The sequence below is a fragment of the Heterodontus francisci genome, chromosome 29 (genome assembly GCF_036365525.1).
Source record: "Heterodontus francisci isolate sHetFra1 chromosome 29, sHetFra1.hap1, whole genome shotgun sequence".
In the NCBI taxonomy this organism is placed as follows: domain Eukaryota; kingdom Metazoa; phylum Chordata; class Chondrichthyes; order Heterodontiformes; family Heterodontidae; genus Heterodontus; species Heterodontus francisci.
In genome coordinates this window covers 22516331-22534515 of record NC_090399.1, presented here as the reverse complement: position 1 = coordinate 22534515, position 18185 = coordinate 22516331, and the positions used below count along the sequence as shown (strand labels likewise).

Here is an 18185-nt window from a genome sequence, read left to right as displayed (position 1 = left end):
CTGGTTTGAGACAACCACGGATGGCAACAAATGTTTAAATTCCAAGAATGAGTAAAAAAGATTCTGCCTCAAAACTGAAATATATTAGAGATGGCAAAGTATTTTAAAAGGATGGAACGAGGGAATGTTTAAAAAAGGCATAACTATCGCACAGGAGAAAACAAGAACCTGTGAAGAACAGGAGATGGTTAAATGTCAGAAGTGATGGAGGCAGAAGACAAAAGAACATATGATTAGAAGAATTCAGACCTTGACTTTCCGTGACAGAGCGGTTCAGAATCAAGGCGGGTCTAAACAGAGTCAATAGAGAGAAACTGTTCCCATTGACAGAAGAGTCGAGAACCAGAGGGCACCGTCCGGCGTGAATGGCAAAAGAACCAATGTCGGCATATGAACAAACTTTATTTTTACTCAGCGAGTGTTTAAAAGCTGGAATGCACTGGCTGAGCGTGCAAAGGAGGCAGATTTAATATTGACGTTCACAAGAAAATTGGATAAGAGAGAACATTTGCAGCCGATGGGGAAAGGGCGGGGAGTGGGAATAGCTGAGTCGCTGTTGCAATGAGCTGGCACGGACCTGATGGGCCGAATGGCCTCCTTCTGGGCTATAATCATTTTATGGTAAAAGTAATAGTGAGTTGGCAGTTTGCTTTACTTATTGAAGCCAATGGGAATTAGGACGGGGAAGCTGGAAATCGGACTGCCAGCTCGCCGTTAGCACCTGTTTCACATTATTGCACAGTCAAGATCTACTACCCCAGTGTCCTGTAAATATCTTCGATTTGTCTCATTTTTCTTCCTGTCTTCATCAGTTCTGCCATTAAAACATTCTCCTGTCCCCCCACCTCAGGTTTTACAGGCCATTCTATTACTTTTCCTGTGTGGGGGTTACTGTGTTGTCCCCCTCCCATTTGATTTGTTCCTTTCTAAACGCTGAACTGTCTGTAACCAGCGCGGAGGAAGGGGCAACAGCTGAAATGGCTTTCCGACTGTCACGGGCCTTCTCTGTTTCTCTTTCTGCACTGTTGGGTTACTTGTTTAACGTATTGATGGGTTAACAGTGTCTAATGTTTGGAAGCTGATTTCTTGTTTTTCTGCTGTTGCAGCCTCTGGAAGTCGGGTTACTCTGAGCGTCCATCAGAGAGAAGTGAACGAGACCGTGCATCAGTCTGTCCTTCTCCCTGTCTCCTATTCCACACTCACACCCTACTCCACTTTAACCATAGAGTGGTGTTTATTCCCCGGATACACTCCATTTGTGAGACTGATGCGATCAAACTGCTCTCCAGACCCTGACAGATCCGCTTATAACTGTTCAGATCACCGGGTGACCACTCCTTCCTACCGGGAGCGAATCCACCTCTACCCCGAGAATGGATCCTTGTTACTGCGGGATTTACAGCTCAGTGACAGCGGCGTCTATCTGATAACTGTTTATAGAGGTGGAAACACAAGCAGTAAAGGCAATGTTACTTTAACAGTCTATCCCGGGACAGGTAGGAATTCACAGTCTGACCATTCCACCCATTTAAGGGGGAAATTAGTTTAATTATTTCGCACTATTTAAATTTCCGAAAGGCCTTCTGGTCCCGCATAGTAGAGTCATGACTAAAGTCAGAATATGTGGAGTTTGGGGACAAATAGCAGGATAGATTGTAAACTGGATACAAAACAGAAACCGAGAGTAGGGAGTTAAACCGAGTTACTCACTGGCAAAAGGTAGGAAATGATGTTGCACAGAGATCGGTGTTCGGATCATTGTTGTTCGCTATTTGCATAAGTGATTTGAACTGGGGAATTAGAAATACAATTTCAAAATTTGTGACAAATTTGGGGGTACAGTTGATAGAGGGGAGGACTATAATGAAATACAGGAAGCCAATTATAAACTTGCAGAATGGGTGTATAATTGGCAAATGAATTTCAATATAGATAACAAGTAGGAAGAACAAGGAAACCACATTGGAAAATAATTGTCTAAATTGGGTAGAAGAACAGAGTACAGATTGGGGTACAGATACACATCACAGAGTAGTGACATATTAATAAGGCCATAAGTAAAGCAAACACAGCACGAGTTCATGATGGGGGTGGGGGCGGCGATAGAATTGAAAAGCAGAGAAGTTGTGTTAAATTTGTATAGGACCTAGTTTAGACCATGTTTGGAAGACTGAACAGTTGGTCTCTATTTTATAAAAAGGCACTGGAGAAGATATAATTGAAGTCAAATGAACTGAGTATTGGAGGGCCAATATAATGGGTAACTGACTGTATTGCATCCCTGTCCATGTCCGATTTTATCCCATCATATTTATTTAATCAAATTTTCTCAATTGTCAATATTAATTGGTGTAACTGTAAATGATGTCATTCCCAAATTATAGACCATCAGCAATTGCCACTTAAACTCTCTCAGCTCCTGTGATGAGAATAATCCAAGTGTTTCATTACAGACTGTGAGAATGCTTCGACCCCAGGGGTTTCAGAGTCACCACAGAACCAAACAACAACACCCTCAGGCACTGGATGGGATGATACACATATCCGTGTCTCTGCTGCTGTGTGCCTCCTCATTCTTCTCATCTGCTTCTGCTTATTGATGACCAAGATATACAGAGGTAATTGATTGTTGTTGGTGATTAGAATTTACAACCGTGAATAGTCGTTACCAAATAGTGGAGAGGCAAAAAGGCCTGATCACGGCTCCAGTTAGTTCAATGGATGCTAATTTTAACTATGGACCTGCCAAGCTACCATTCTGGAGAATTTACTCAGCATATAGGGTGGAGATTGAGGGACATTCAGCTCCTGCACCGCCCCCATCCTCCTCCTATTCTTCACTCCAACTTCAGGTGATCATCTGATATGCAATTCTTAGAACATAGAACATAGAACAGTACAGCACAGTACAGGCCCTTCGGCCCACGATGTTGTGCCGAACCTTTAACCTACTCTAAGATCAAACTAACTACCTACCCTTCATTCTACTATCATCCATGTACCTATCCAAGAGTCACTTAAATGCCCCGAATGTATCTGCTTCTACTACCACCGCTGGCAGTGCATTCCACGCACCCACCACTCTCTGTGTAAAGAACCTACCTCTGACATCTCCCCGAAACCTTCCTCCAATCACCTTAAAATTATGCCCCCTGGTGATACCCCTTTTCACCCTGGGAAAAAGTCTCTGGCTATCCACTCTATCTATACCTCTCATCATCTTGTACCCCTCTATCAAGTCACCTCTCATCCTTCTTCGCTCCAATGAGAAAAGCCTTAGCTCCCTCAATCTTTCTTCGTAGGACATGCCCTCCAGTCCAGGCAGCATCCTGGTAAATCTCCTCTGCACCCTCTCTAAAGCTTCCACATCCTTCCTATAATGAGGCGACCAGAACTGAACACAATATTCCAAGTGTGGTCGAACCAGGGCCTTATAGAGCTGCAGCATAACCTCGCAGCTCTTAAACTCACTCCCCCTGTTAATGAAAGCCAACACACCATACGCCTTCTTAACAACCCTATCAACTTGGGTGGCAACTTTGAGCGATCTATGGACATGGAGCCCAAGATCCCTCTGTTCCTCCACACTACCAAGAATCCTGTCTTTAAGCCTGTATTCCGCATTCAAATTCGACCTTCCAAAATGAATCACTTCACACTTTTCCAGGTTGAACTCCATCTGCCACTTCTCAGCCCAGCTCTGCATCCTGTCAATTCCCGTTGCAACCTGCAACAGCCTTCCACACTATCCACAACTCCAGCAACCTTCGTGTCATCGGCAAACTTGCTAACCCAGCCTTCCACTTGCTCATCCAAGTCATTTATAAAAATCACAAAAAGCAGAGGTCCCAGAACAGATCCTTGTGGAACACCACTGGTCACCGAACTCCATGCTGAATACTTTCCATCTACTACCACCCTCTGACTTCTATGGGCCAGCCAATTTTGTATCCAGACAGCCAACTTTCCCTGTATCCCATGCCTCCATACTTTCTGAATGAGCCTACCATGGGGAACCTTATCAAACGCCTTGCTAAAATCCATATACACCACATCCAGTGCTCTTCCTTCATCAATGTGTTTTGTCACATCTTCAAAGAATTTATATTCTGCATATCATTCCCTCCATTTAATTCCCTGAGTGTCTTGAGGCAGGATAGAGGGCTCTCTTTCCAAAGTGACAGCTATAGAGAAAGGAAGAGGATTGGGATGATGTTCTGAGAGTAGATCAGTGTTTAATGATGAATGCAAGACAAAAAGACAAAACTAAAGGCTCTGTATCTGGATGCACGTAGCATTCATAACAAAGTGGACAGACAGTGTACATTGAAGTAAATAAGTCTGATCTGATAGCCATTATGGATTGGGTCCTGAATATTGAGGGGTATATGACATTTCAAGAAGAATAGGAAGCTAGGTAAATGTGGATGGGTAGCACTGTTAATCAAGAATGGCATTGGTGCAATAGTTAGAGATGGCCTTGGTTCAGGAGATCAGGATGTAGAATCAATTTGGGTAGAGATGAGGAATAGTAGGGGAAAGAAGTCATTAGTAGGAATGGTATACAACCCCCTAACAGTAACCACAATGTAGGATGAAGTACAAAAGAAGAAATATTGGGTGCTTATGATAAAGGAATGGGAGTAATCATGGGTGATTTAATCGACATATAAATTGGAAAAATCAGATTGGCAATAATAGTCTGGATGATGAGTTCATAGAATGTTTTTGAGATAGTTTCTTAGAGCTGCACATTCTGGAACCAACCAGAGAGCAAGTTTATTAGACTTGGTATTGTGTAATGTGAGAGATTAATTAATGACCTCTAATGAGTAAAGCTGCCTCTAGGTAGCAGCGACCACAATATGATTAAATTTTACATCCAGTTTGAAAGAGAGAAGAGTGGGTCTAAGATTAGGATTTTAAACTTAAATAAGGGCAGCTATGTGGGCATGAAAACTGAGCTAGCTGAAGTGAACTGGGCTACTAGGCCAGTAATAGATCAATAGAGAATGATCAGCCATGATCATATTAAATGGTGGAGCAGGCTCGATGGACTGAATAGCCTACTCCTGAAACTATGTTCCTATGTTCTTAGAAGCAGTGGCAGACATTTAAGGAGATATTTCAGAATACTCAGAATAAGTATATTCCTACTAGAAAGAAAAATTAAGGGGAGGACCCACCATCCATGCTTAACTAAAGAAAAGTTAAGGAAAGTATCAAACTTGAGGAAAATGCAAAGAATTGTATAAAGATGAGTGGCGGGTGAGATGATTGGTCAGAAAATAAAGAATGGCAGAAAATGACTAAAAGGTTAATCAGGAGAAATAAATTAGAGTACGACAGGAAGCTAGCTCGAAATGTAAACACCTATAGCAAGAGTTTCTACAGGTATTTAAAAAGGAACCTGGAACCCTGTAAAACCCTTCGGGCTGTATGCACCAAAATATGGCTTTGCTGTGTAATGCAAATGTACATTGCATGTAAGATGGAATGGAAGAGATGTGGGGCAACTCGCGTTCAGTATTGCAGGAAACTGATTTCTTTTGCACTTTCTGGAATGTCAACTTGGAATGGTTTTGTAATGTATCTTTTACAGATTTTTATCAATACAGTATATTTTTGGGGAAAAAAAGTATTTATAAAGGAAAAGAATAAGTAAAGTGAGTGTTGGTCCTCCAGAGAGTGAGAATGGGGAGTCAACAGTGGATAATAAGGAAATGGCAGATGAAATTAACAAATATTTTGCTTCTGTCTACACTACAGAGGATACTTAAAAACATTCTGGCAATAGCTATAAATTAGGAGGTGGAAGGAAGAGAGGAACTTGGTGAAATTACAATCACCAGGGAAGTGGTACTGAGCAAACTGATGGAGCTGTGGACTGGCAAGTCCCCGGGTCCTGATGGCCTTCATCCTAGGGTCTTGAAAGAAATGGCTAATGAGGTAGTAGATGTATTGGTGTTAATTTTTCATAATTCGCTAGATTCTGGAACGGTTTGATCAGACTGGAAAGTAGCAAATATAACCCCTCTATTCAAGAAGTGGGGAAGCAGAAAACCGGTAACTATAGGCCAGTTAGCTTGACGTCTGTCATGGGAAAGGTGTTAGGATCGATCATTAAGGAGGTTATAGCACTTTAAAAAAAACTCAAGGTAATCGGGAATAGAATGTGAAAGGGAAATCATATTTGGTCAATTTATTGCAGGTCTTTTGAAGGAGTAACAAATACTGTGGATAAAGGGGAGCCCACAGACGTATTTTACTTGGACTTCCAGAAGGCATTTGACAAGGTGCCACATAAAAGGTTATTGCGTAAAATAGAGGGTAACATATCAGCATGGGTAGAAGATTTGCTGGCTGGCAGAAACCAAAGAATATGCATAAATGGGTACTTTTCTGATTGGCAGGATGTGACAAGTGGAGTCCCACAGGGATCTGTGCTGGGGCCTCAACTTTTTACAATTTATATCAATGACTTAGATGAGGGGAGCGATGGCATGGTAGCTAAATTTGCAGATGACACAAAGATAGGTAAAGTATGTTGTGACGAGAACATAAGAAGCTTGCAGACTGATAGATAAGTTGAGTGAGTGGGCAAAAAATATGGCAGATGCAGAATAATGTGGGAAAATGTGAAGTTTTTTTCACTTTGGCAGGAAGAATAAAAAAGCTGAGTATTAATTAAACAGAGAACGACTGCAGAATTCCAAGTGCAGAGGGATCTAGGTGTTCTAGTGCATGAGTCACAAAAGCTAGTATGTAGGTACAGAAAGTAATAAAGAAGGTTAATAGAATGCTATCATTTAATATGAGAGGAATTGAAAATAAGAATAAGCTTCAGTTATGCAGGGCATTACATAGACCTCCTCTCTAATACTGTGTGCAGTTTTGGTCTCCTTATGTAAGGAAGGATATAAATGGTTTGGAGGTGGTTCAGAGGAGGTTTACTGGATTGATAACTGAAATGAGCAGTTTGCCTTATGAGGAAAGGATGGACAGACTGGGCTTGTTTTCACTGGAGTTTAGAAGAATGACAGAAGACTGGATTGAAGTTTATAAGACCCTGAATGGTCTTGACAAGGTGGATGTGGAAAAGGGTGTCTCTTGTGGGGTCCAGATCTAGGGGTCACTGTTTTTAAAATTAGGGATTGCCCTTTTAGGACAGAGATGAAGAGAATTTTTTTCTTTCAAAGTTGTGCAACTTTGAAACTCTTCCTCAGGAGGTGGCAGAGATAGATTACATAGAAACATAGAAAATAGGAGCAGGAGTAGGCCATTTGGCCCTTCGAGCCTGATCCGCCATTCATTATGATCTTTATGGTTTACTTCCATTCCTAATTCGTATGCTCCATGGAGCTTTAGCAACCTGTCCGGTTTGTGGTCTGTCTCATTTCACCAGTGATCACTGGGTAATAGACTTCAGTGTGAGCTGGCATTCAATGATAGACTGATGGGTTGCAACTCAATCTCATAGGTAGAGGGAGTGGGTTTTAAATAAATGAGAGAGAAGCCTTGAAATTACTGTTTAGGATATTAGGGGAATGAACATAGTCTAGGAGAGACCTTAATCCTTCTAATAGAATAGACATGGGCCATGATTTACATAACTACTGGACATAAACCATTTATTTGCATGACTACTAGATGTGAACTATTGGTTTACAGGACAAATAGGACACAAACCAATGATTTCAATGAATACTGGATATGACCTATTAGATTACACAAATACTCAATGCAAATCATTGATTTGAATGAATACTGGACATGAACTATTTATTTATGCCATTACTTCTGGGCGCAAACTGTTGATTTATATGATGACTAGACATTGAACTATTGATTTTAATAACTACTGACCATGAATTATTGATTTACCCTACTGGACATGATGGGTTTGCAAATTTACAAAGCGCATTACACTGCTACTGAAAAAAAATGCAGCGGAATAATTACACCACTAAAGATACTTGGTGGGCAATAGTAAGATATGCATATGGGTTATCTGACTTCTCATCAATTCGTTATGTGTTTAAATAATGCATGTACAACAAATATTGGAAAATAGTTAACAGAATTGTTACCAAATTCTTTATTGACCTCTGAAGTTCTTACAATCTGGCTGGACTTGCCTCACTTCTTTATATTCTACAGATTTGTAAATGTAAAACTGGAGCTTCTGAAAAAATTAAAACAAGTCAAAGTATTAAATGCAAAATTGGAACTTGCAGTGACCAATTAAACAGTATAAACAAGCTCATTCTGCCATCTCTTTTTATAGTAGTGACTTTATCACATTTTAAATAGCTTTATGTTTAATCCTTCACATATGATATAACAAATTCTGTTCCTGTCTGAATATTTTAATTCAGGTTGTCATCGACAACATGATTCAGTTGTTCAGCCTAATGGAGGAACGAGGCAAGACTTGGTAGAGGTAAGAAAGGAGTGGGTTAGTATGAGATTGTTGCAATATCAATTTTGCCAAATGTGGCTTTTCCTCACTGAGATCCAATTCTCCTGAGTGGCAATTTTAACCAAACCTGCTCATCGGGACACTGATGGGATTGGGTGCGACATAGGTTTTCCAGCCCAAGCAGTTTTACTCTCTGTTGGAGTCAGAGTAATATTGGTCAGAGTGTAAAACCAGTATTCTACCTGATCCATTGGATTCCCACCTGGTGACTTAAGTTAAAATTACTCTCTAATACATGTTTGACTTACTGTGAGACAGTCCAGATGAAATAAACCAATCCACGTGCCTTATTTTTCCAATTACCAGTACCGGAATAACTCCAGGAGAATTCTGGATGAGGGTCTTTGGTTATGTGGAGAGACTACAGAAGCTGGAAGTGGTGTTCTTGAGGCAGGCTGCGGTTGTTGGAGGCCAGTCATCTCAACCCCAGGACATCGTTGCAGGAGTTGCTGAGGGTAGTGTCCTAGGCTCAGCCACCTTTAGCTACTTCATCAATGACCTTCCCTCCATCATAAGGTCAGAAATGGGAATGTTTGCTGATTGGTCCTGAACATCGTACATTCGCAACTCCTCAGATACTGAAGCAGTCTGTCCAGATACAGCAAGACCTGGGCAACAGTCAAGCTTTGGCTAATAAGTGGCAAGTAACAAGTGGACTCTGGTAGAGGCATTGCCATGGAGAATGTATCAGTTTATGGTGACTGACATTAGCTGCCAAGCTTTGTTTGAGATCTAAACCGGGGCAACTTGTCTCTGGTCAAGGCATTGCCCTGAGGAATGAATCAGCGAATGGCTGTCACTTATTTTGTTCAGCTAAAACCAATGTAATGTTTGTACGTGTTCTTTCTGTCTGCAAAGAAAGGGCACTGTGTATTAATAGATGTAGCTGCCAATACACTGCGAGCTCTACTGACAATCTTGAATTGGATGTCAGTGTAACTCTTAGCACCCTGAGGATTATTTAACAAATGTTTTCCAATTACAGAATCACATCTAATGTTGGACACTATGTTTTGAGTTTTGCAAGCACAGGCTAGTTGGGTGCGGCCTGTACCTTGCTCATTGCGAACAGCAGAAAGGACATTACATTTGATACTATCTGCCAGTCTATGGGACGTACGGTCTATGTACCTAGCATCACACTGGAATTGAAATTTATTTTATCACATTACTCATTTGTGTGATAGGCAGAACATCTTTTTGGCTTGACGGCAGCATCGTGTTTGTAGCGAACACCACATGTGTTGCTCCTGCAGAGTAGCTGCGTGAAACAGCTAGCTTCACCTGTTGCTCAAATTTTGTATCCCAAAGACTGGCAACACCTCTACCAATCAGAGTCTACTTGCCAACCAATCAGCAATCTCTTCTCATACAGTATAAGTGTATTGTTTCCCTTACATTGGTATTCTTGTGAGTCGTCCTGATGAGTTCAAGATGAAAAGCTTCAACAAAATGTCTCTTTTCAGCAATACTCAAGATAAATATTGGTCAGGCCACTGGGTAGAACTCCCCTGCTCTTTTTCAAAATAGTGCAATGGAATATTTTGCATGCATCAGGGAGGACAGACAGGGTTTAATGTCTTATCCAAAAGACCACCTTCTGCAAACTGACAATATATAAAGCTGCTGTGGTAGCATTGGAACCTGAGTCCCCAGGGCATTAGCCTGGACCACTGGACTACTAGGCCAGTGACATTACCACTATGCCACCACCTCCACACCATGGAAATAGTGAAGGCAATTTGAACAAGTCATAGCTTGAGCGCACTACTCCAATATGTGAGAGGCAGTTGGGATCCAACTTAGTACAGATAAATTTGGAGTATGTTATTACATTTTGCTGTCACTTTGCCATCTCTCGCTCTTCTTTCTTGCTTGTTTTCCACAGTTGCATCCCAAAGTGGCAATGGTTTTGGTGAATCATCGTTCTGCCACCTTATCCGATCCACAATGAGCTCCTTCCAGGATACTACATTGATCGCAAAGGTTTTTAGGTTCCTTTGCAATGTATCTTTTATAATGATTGACCTGGCTTCCAAGAGAATGTTTGTCCTCTTTTTAACTGGGAGTAGATGATGATGGGGAGCCATGTTATCAGACATCCTGAAGAGATAGCAGACAATAATATTCCAGCTGAGCCCTAACCAGCATTGGCTCAAACCTTGACAAGACAACAGCAGGCAGGGCCTCATGAAACCTCTCTACTTCTCTATTTCCCTCCATTAAGATGCTCCTTAAAACCAACTCTTTGACTAAGCTTTTAGTCACCTATTTTTTTTTTTTTACTCGTTCATGAGATATGTGTGTCGCTGCCTAGGCCAGCATTTATTGCCCATCCCGAATTGTTCATGGAAGGTGTGAGCTGCCTTCTTGAATTCCTTGAGGTGTATGTACATCCACAGTGCTGTTAGGAAGAGAGTTCCAGGATTTTGACCCAGCGACAGTGAAGGAACAGTGATAAAGTTCCAAGTCAGGATGGTGTGTGGCTTGGAATGGAACTTGCAAGTGGAGTGTTCCCTTACATCTGCTGCCTTTGTCCTCCTAGGTGATAGAGGTCATGGGTTTGGAAGGTGCTTTTGAAGGAGCCTTGGTGAGTTGCTGCAGTGTACCATCTACAAGATGCATACTGCTTCCACAGTGCATCGGTGGTGGAGGGAATGAATATTTAAGGTGGTGTATGGGGTGACAATCAAGTGGCTGCTTTGTCCTGGATGGTTTCAAGCTTCCTGAGTGTTGTTGGAGCTGCATTTATCCAGGAAAGTGGAGAGTATTCCATTACACTCCTTACTTGTGCCTTGTAGATGGTGGACAGGCTTTGGGGAGACAGGAGGTGAGTTGCTCACTGCAGAAGTCACAGCCTCTGACCTGTTCTTGTAACCATAGTATTTATGTGGCTGGTCCAGTTCAGTTTCTGGTCAATGGTAACTTCCAGGATGTTGTTAGTGGGGGATTCAGCAATAGTGATGTCATTGAATATCAAAGGGAGATGGTTATATTCTCTCTTGTTTGAGATGGTCATTGCCTAGAACTTGTATGGCACGAATGTTACTTGCCACTTATCAGCTCAAGCCTGGATATTGTCCAGGTCTTGCTTCATCTGGACATGGGCAGTTTCAGTATCTGAGAGTTGTGAATGGTGCTGCAGTGATGACCTGGGACTAAGACGATTGATCTCCAACAACCACAACCATCTTCCTTTGTGCTAGATACAACGCCAACCAGCAGGAAATCTCCCTAATTCCCATTGACTTCAATTTTGCCAGGCCTCCTTGTTGCCATATTCGATAAAATGCTGCCTTGATATCAAATGCAGTCACTCTCACCTCAAGTCTGGAGTTCAGCTCTTTTGTCCGTGTTTGAACCAAGGCTGTAATGAGGTCAGGAGCTGAGTGGCCCTGGCAGAACCCAAACTGTCACTGAGCAGGTTATTGCTCAGCAAGTGCCGCTTGACAGCACTGTTGATGATACCTTCCAGCACTTTACTGATAATTGGGAGTAGACGGAGCGATAATTGGCCTAATATCTTTTTTATGTGGCTTGGTGTCAAATTTTGTTTGATTGTTCATGAGAATGTTGGGATGTTTTACTATGTTGAACGTGGTATATAAGTGCAAGTTGTTTTTGTTTCTTTGTTTGAAATCTTGTCCATCTAACTGAGGAGTGATCAGGGCAGTGGTATGAGTTTAGGTGTGCTCCAGCAAAGAGTCGGGGCAGGTGGAATGGACCAAATGTAAACCTCTTTGGTTCTTGATAATGCAAAGATAAAACATTTCAAATTTAATTTGGCTTCGTGACTATCCAGATTGGATTCTGTATTTCAACATGCTTGGGACACTCCCAGGAATTCTACTTCCCCAGCCTATGATTTTCTGATCATTTGATGAATGGCTGGAAAATCACAGGCTTGTGGGGAGGGGGGGGGGGGGGTGCAAAATGCCCTTTTTAGTGGGACCGGGAATGCTCAAAGAGAGCATCTGGACCTCCAGCTTTCCTTCCAATTATGGAAAACTGAAAGGTATTGTGATTGAAATGTTTAAAATGTTGAAAGGATTTGATAGGATAGATACAGAGAAACCTTTCTCAGGTGTGGGGTAATCAAAAACAAGAGCACATGGTCTTAAAATTAGGGGAGAAGGAGACATAGTGGTAATGTCACTGGGCTAGTAATTCAGCACCTGGATTAATGCTCTGGGAACATGGGTTTGAATTCCATGATGGCAGATGGTAACATTTGATTTCAATTAATAAATCTGGAATTAAAAAGCTAGTCTAATGGCCATGAAACTTTTTTTTTTGTTGTAAAAAACCCATCTGGTTCACTAATGTCCTTTTAAGGACAGCAGATTTCCTTCCCTACCTGGTCTGGCCTACATGTGACCCCAGACCCACAGCAATGCAGTTGACTCTCAAAATACCTCTGAAATGGCCATTTAGTTCAAGTGCACTTCAGGATGGGCAATAAATGCTGGCCGAGCCAGCGACGCCCATATCCCACAAACTAATAAAAAATTGGAGCTGGACAATTCAGGGGAGAAATTGGGAAGCAGTTATTCGCACAAAGTTTAGTAGATATCTGGAATTCTCTCCCCCAAAAGACTGTGGATGCTGGGCGTCAATTGGGTTTTTCGAGACTGGGTAAAGGTATCAAGGGATTTAGAGCAAAGGTGGGTAAATGGTGTTGAAGTGCAGATTAGCCATGATCAGAATGATTGATTGCTGGAGCAGGCGTGAGGGGCTGAATGGCCTCCTGCTGTTCCAAATGCTCCTCGCAGGCATTGGCAGCCGAAAGCTGAGCCATTTTGCACTCGCTTGTTTGACAGGTTTCCACATCAGGTTTCCTGAACGATGAAACGGTAACTGAAGCAGTAACCTCCTTCCTCCTGTAGATGCCGACTGACCCTGTTGTGCATTTTCAACAGTTGTTGAACTTTTTATTATCCACATTCTGTAAGCTGTGCTTGTCTCTTCTGTGCAGGTTCGGGCATCGACAACGAATGATGAGCTCACGTACTGCCTTATACAGTGGTCTGAGCCCAGAAACACATCAGCAGCCGAACCTGACACAAGAGAGCGACCTCCAGAGGCCATATATGCTTTGGCAAAAAAACCGGACAGGCGGTGAAGTGCCTGAGCTCAAGATTGACAGGGAAATGGATCGACTTCCTGGTTTGGCAGGAACAGTGGGTCACGATATGGGAGAAAGTTTGACTATTGGGCCTATTACAACAGCCAGCATAAGTAGCCATGAAGCCTGTGCTACTTTACAGGGCCTCGAGCAAATCCAGTGAAAGGATTCCTACCTTCCATGGGACCACAGAAAATCCACTAGCTGCAGAGGTTTACTGTGTTCTATAGCACCGAGCACAATCGGGGTCTCTGAGGCTCCTCGGGATGTAGCCGCAGTGTCGGGGACCCCTTTGGCCACGAGTTCCTGCCAGCCTTCAGAGAGTTGGGGGTGGATCTCTGCCAGACGATGTAAAGCGGGCAATAGCAAGACGGCAGCCCATGTTACATCTCTCCCCATAGTCTTCAATTGAAATAGCAATCGAGGGGAATGTAACACGGGCTGTCGACTCACTATCGTTCGTGTTACACTATCCGCAGAATGGTTCACAATTGAGTTGACAGAGGGAGCAGAGGTTCTCTCATTTCCTGAGCTCTCAGTAGCTGCACTAACGGCGATGAAAGCTGTTTCCAGTCTCACAATGGGTTAAGTCAATAGAGTTTACTGCAGCCACGGCAGGCCAGTCTTTCATTCATGGTTATATTTGCTGTGAGGAATTGTGACAAATTTCAGTCGTAGTCAGTATCGATGTGGGTAATTGTAATTTTAGGCCACAGTGTGAAACGGGTGATATTGTATCTGCTGACATTTATACCCCTCAACACGATTTTGCCTTCCATTGGCTACAGGAGAGGCAATCCAACATCATCGGAATTTAACCCTCCCGCTGGATCCTGGAGCAGGAGTTGGACCTCTGAGCAAATGGGATAGAGCAAATGACCCTTTTTTTTCTTCCTATGTTCTTGTGCAGATATAAAGTAAGCACCAGCATTAATTATATTGTAGCTATATTTGGACCAGCCCTTACTCTATATCCTGTTTTGTCTTAATTGATCCACAGTTGCATATAACATAACTGTGTATATTAATATAAGGCCACAGCTGGAGTACTGTGTGCAATTCTGGTCGCCACATTATAGGAAGGATGTGATTGCATTGGAGGGGGTGCAGAGGTGATTCACCAGGATGTTGCCTGGGATGGAACATTTAAACTATGAAGAGAGGTTGGATAGGCTTGGGTTGTTTTTGCTGGAGCAGAGAAGACTGAGGGGTGACCTAATCGAGGTGCACAAGATTATGAGGGGCATGGACAGGGTGGATAGGGAGCAACTGTTCCCCTTAGTTGAAGGGTCAGTTACAAGGGGACACAAGGTCAAGGTGAGGGGCAGGAGGTTTCAGGGGGATTTGAGGAAGAACTGTTTTAGCCAGAGGGTGGTGATGGTCTGGAATGCACTGCCTGGGAGGGTGGTAGAGGCAGGTTGCCTCTTAGCCTTTAAAAAGTACCCGGATGAGCACTTGGCACGTCATAACATTCAAGGCTATGGGCCAAGTGCTGGCAAATGGGATTAGGTAAACAGGTCAGGTGTCTTTAATGCATCGATGCAGACTCGATGGGCCGAAGGGCCTCTTCTGCACCAATTTATTCTGTGATTCTGTGATTTTTGTGAATATATAAAATCCAATCAGGAATTCATGAGAAACTTCTTTCCTCAGGTACTGGTGAGAATGTGGAACTCACTACCACATAGAGTGGCTGAGACAAATAACATGAATGAATATGAGATAAACACATGAGGGAGAAGGGAATACAAGGCTTTGGTGATAGAATAAGATGGAGTAGAGATGGGGGAGGCACGTGTGGAACATAAACAACGACATAGATGGGTGATTTGGAATGGCCTGTTTCTGTGCTGTAACAGTGTCAAAAGGTAATTCTATGTAAAACAAAAATAGCAGGGCCAGCTCCATGACGATGTTTACACTTTGCTCCCTTTCTACACCTCTGCACCGCAGCCCACACCATCTATGTGAGGCTCAGAGAAGCTTGCAAGATGCCTGCACAACACTGAACCTGCAGATTATTTTTTTTCAAAAATGAAAGTTAATTTATGCTTGAGTGGAGTGTATGATTTGCCATGTTTAAAAAATAATCTGAGAGTAACAGATATCTGTTTTGGCAATTAATTCCATTTATTTGCATTATATAGAGTAGGAACATCAAGTCCATCCAAGAGATTCTCTGAACATGTTTAGTCTATTTGACATCCCAGGACCTTCTGTACATGCAATCCATCTTATACCCTGGAACAACCCCCACTGTACATCCAGATTAATCAATAGATTGGGACTCACTTTATTGTTTTAGCTGTAGTCTCAAAGGACCAGAGCCATCTCTCCCCATTAGAAAGAGACAATTAGTAATCTACAGCTTGAGAGTCCCCACCCATTGAGTGTGGGGCAAGGCAAGGAAGCAGGCCTCCATGAAAATTGGAAATTGAACCCAGGCTGGTGGTATCACTTTGCACCATGCTGTATCTATCTAACCAATAAGCTAACTGACCACCCAACCTCTCCGAAACCTCCTTTATAATAAAAGCAAAATACTGCCAATGCTGGAAATCTGAAATAAAGTCAAAGTGCTGGAAATACTCAGCAGATCTGGCAGCGTCTGTGGAGACAGGAACAGAGTTAATGTTTAAGTTGATGACCTTTCATCAGAACTCATCGACCTGGAACTTTATCTCTGTTTCTCTCTCCACAGTTGCTGCTAGACCTGCTGAGCATTTCCAGCATTTACTGTTTCTATTTTAGATTGGGACTCCTTGTACATCCTACCTCCCTAATCCCCATTACATTCACTCAATCTTGCAACTTAGGATACCCCCTGTACATCCAGTCCATCCTATACACCGGGACCCCCTGTACATCCAGTCCATCCTACACACCGGGACCCCCTGTACATCCAGTCCATCCTATACACCGGGACCCCCTGTACATCCAGTCCATCCTATACACCGGGACCCCCTGTACATCCAGTCCATCCTATACACCGGGACCCCCTGTACATCCAGTCCATCCTATACACCGGGACCCCCTGTACATCCAGTCCATCCTATACACCGGGACCCCCTGTACATCCAGTCCATCCTACACAACGGGACCCCCTGCACATCCAGTCCATCCTACACGCTGTTCCCTCCTTTACATCCAGTCTATCCTACACTAGAGCATGGATACCCGGACCCGACGACATGTCGGGTTGGGTGGCTCTTCTGAGTCCAGCATTCGGGCTCGGGTCGGGTCGGACACAAGGCGGGAAACAGTCCGCACTAGTCTGCAGTGAGTGATTCCATCGAAGGTACAACACAACCTCTTTAATATAATCAACTTTATTCTGGTGGTCGGGTCGGGTCGGGCGCGGGAAAAAAATTAAAGGACTTGGGTCGGGTCGGGCTCGGGCCGGATGTGGTTCTGTTGGGCTCGGGTCGGGTTTCATTTGCAGACCTTATCCTACACCCTGGGACCCCGAATACATCCAGTCCATCCTAGACCCAACGTCCCCCTGTACATCCAGTCTATTCTACACCCCGGGACCCCCTGTATCCAGTCCATCCTGCACCCTGTGTGTCCCTGAACATCCAGTTAATTTTATGCTGTAAAAATAATGGCATGTGAACAAAGCACCTCATTACTCATGTGCAAATCATCCAGCGTCTTATGGTGAAGAACACCCTGTGAATTGTGAATCACTTCACATTGCTGGATAATTTGCACTGTTCCACTATTCACCTTGTGAAAATGGCATCTTCACTCCAACTCCCCATGAATTTTATGAAATTGCTGCATTTACACATTAATGAATCATTTATCTTGCCAGTGATAATGGAAATACCCTGTTAATGGCTGTCAATCAACCTCTCTGATGGAGAAAATGAATAGTTAAAAGAGTGGAGTCTCATTCCTTGTTGGAGATTTTAAGCATTTTCCCCACAGTTTCCTTTTTGTCTCTGTTTCTCTCTCTCAATCTAATCTTTCCTCTGATATAAAATAAAAACAGAATATGCTGAAAACACTCAGCAGGTCTGGAAGCAAATGTGATTGGAGAAACAGAGTTAACATTTCAGGTCTGAGACCTTTCATCAGAACTGAGACATTAATTCTGTTTCTCTGCAGATGCTGCTAGACCTGCTGAGTATTTTCTGCATTTTCTGTTTTTATTTCAGATTTCCAGCATCTGCAGTATTTTGCTTTCTTTTCCTCTTTATTTGTCCTTCTTTACCTGATTTGGCATTGAACTTTTCCTCCTCCTCATTCCTTCCTGTTTCTTTCTCAATCCTTTAATCTCATTGGTCATGGAGACAACTGTTAGTCCTGTCTTTTACCAAGGTCCCAGATGCCCCATTGCCCTCATCACTCATTATCAGCTCATACTCTCAACAACCTTGAGTGCAAAGTTTTATGACAGAATTAAGAGAGAACTGAACCCCAGTTCTTTTTTCCTTTACCGACTGTAATCGGTATGTTTTTGACAAGGAAGATGTGGGTGTTTCTTAACCCGAGTGTATGGTTAATGTGAAAGGCCAACACACGCTTTTCCTGGGTTCAAATAAAAAGGATTATTTTTATTCACCTGTTTAA

The 18185-nt window shown here is 42.8% G+C and overlaps 1 protein-coding gene across 2 annotated transcripts in view; it reads left to right on the top strand.

Annotated features, from left to right (window-relative positions):
• LOC137346189 (uncharacterized) overlaps nt 1–18185 on the top strand; it is a 22725-nt gene extending 4540 nt beyond the window's left edge. The window contains exons 2-5 of one of the 2 annotated variants that reach the window (XM_068009582.1): nt 1107–1496; nt 2454–2618; nt 8379–8443; nt 13458–18185. In XM_068009582.1, coding sequence (XP_067865683.1) covers nt 1107–1496; nt 2454–2618; nt 8379–8443; nt 13458–13604 — 767 coding nt within the window. In that variant the 3' untranslated portion in view covers nt 13605–18185. Of the gene's footprint in view, nt 1–1106; nt 1497–2453; nt 2619–8378; nt 8444–8788; nt 9987–13457 lie in introns of those variants that run through there. The other variant, XM_068009583.1, reaches the window with a different exon arrangement.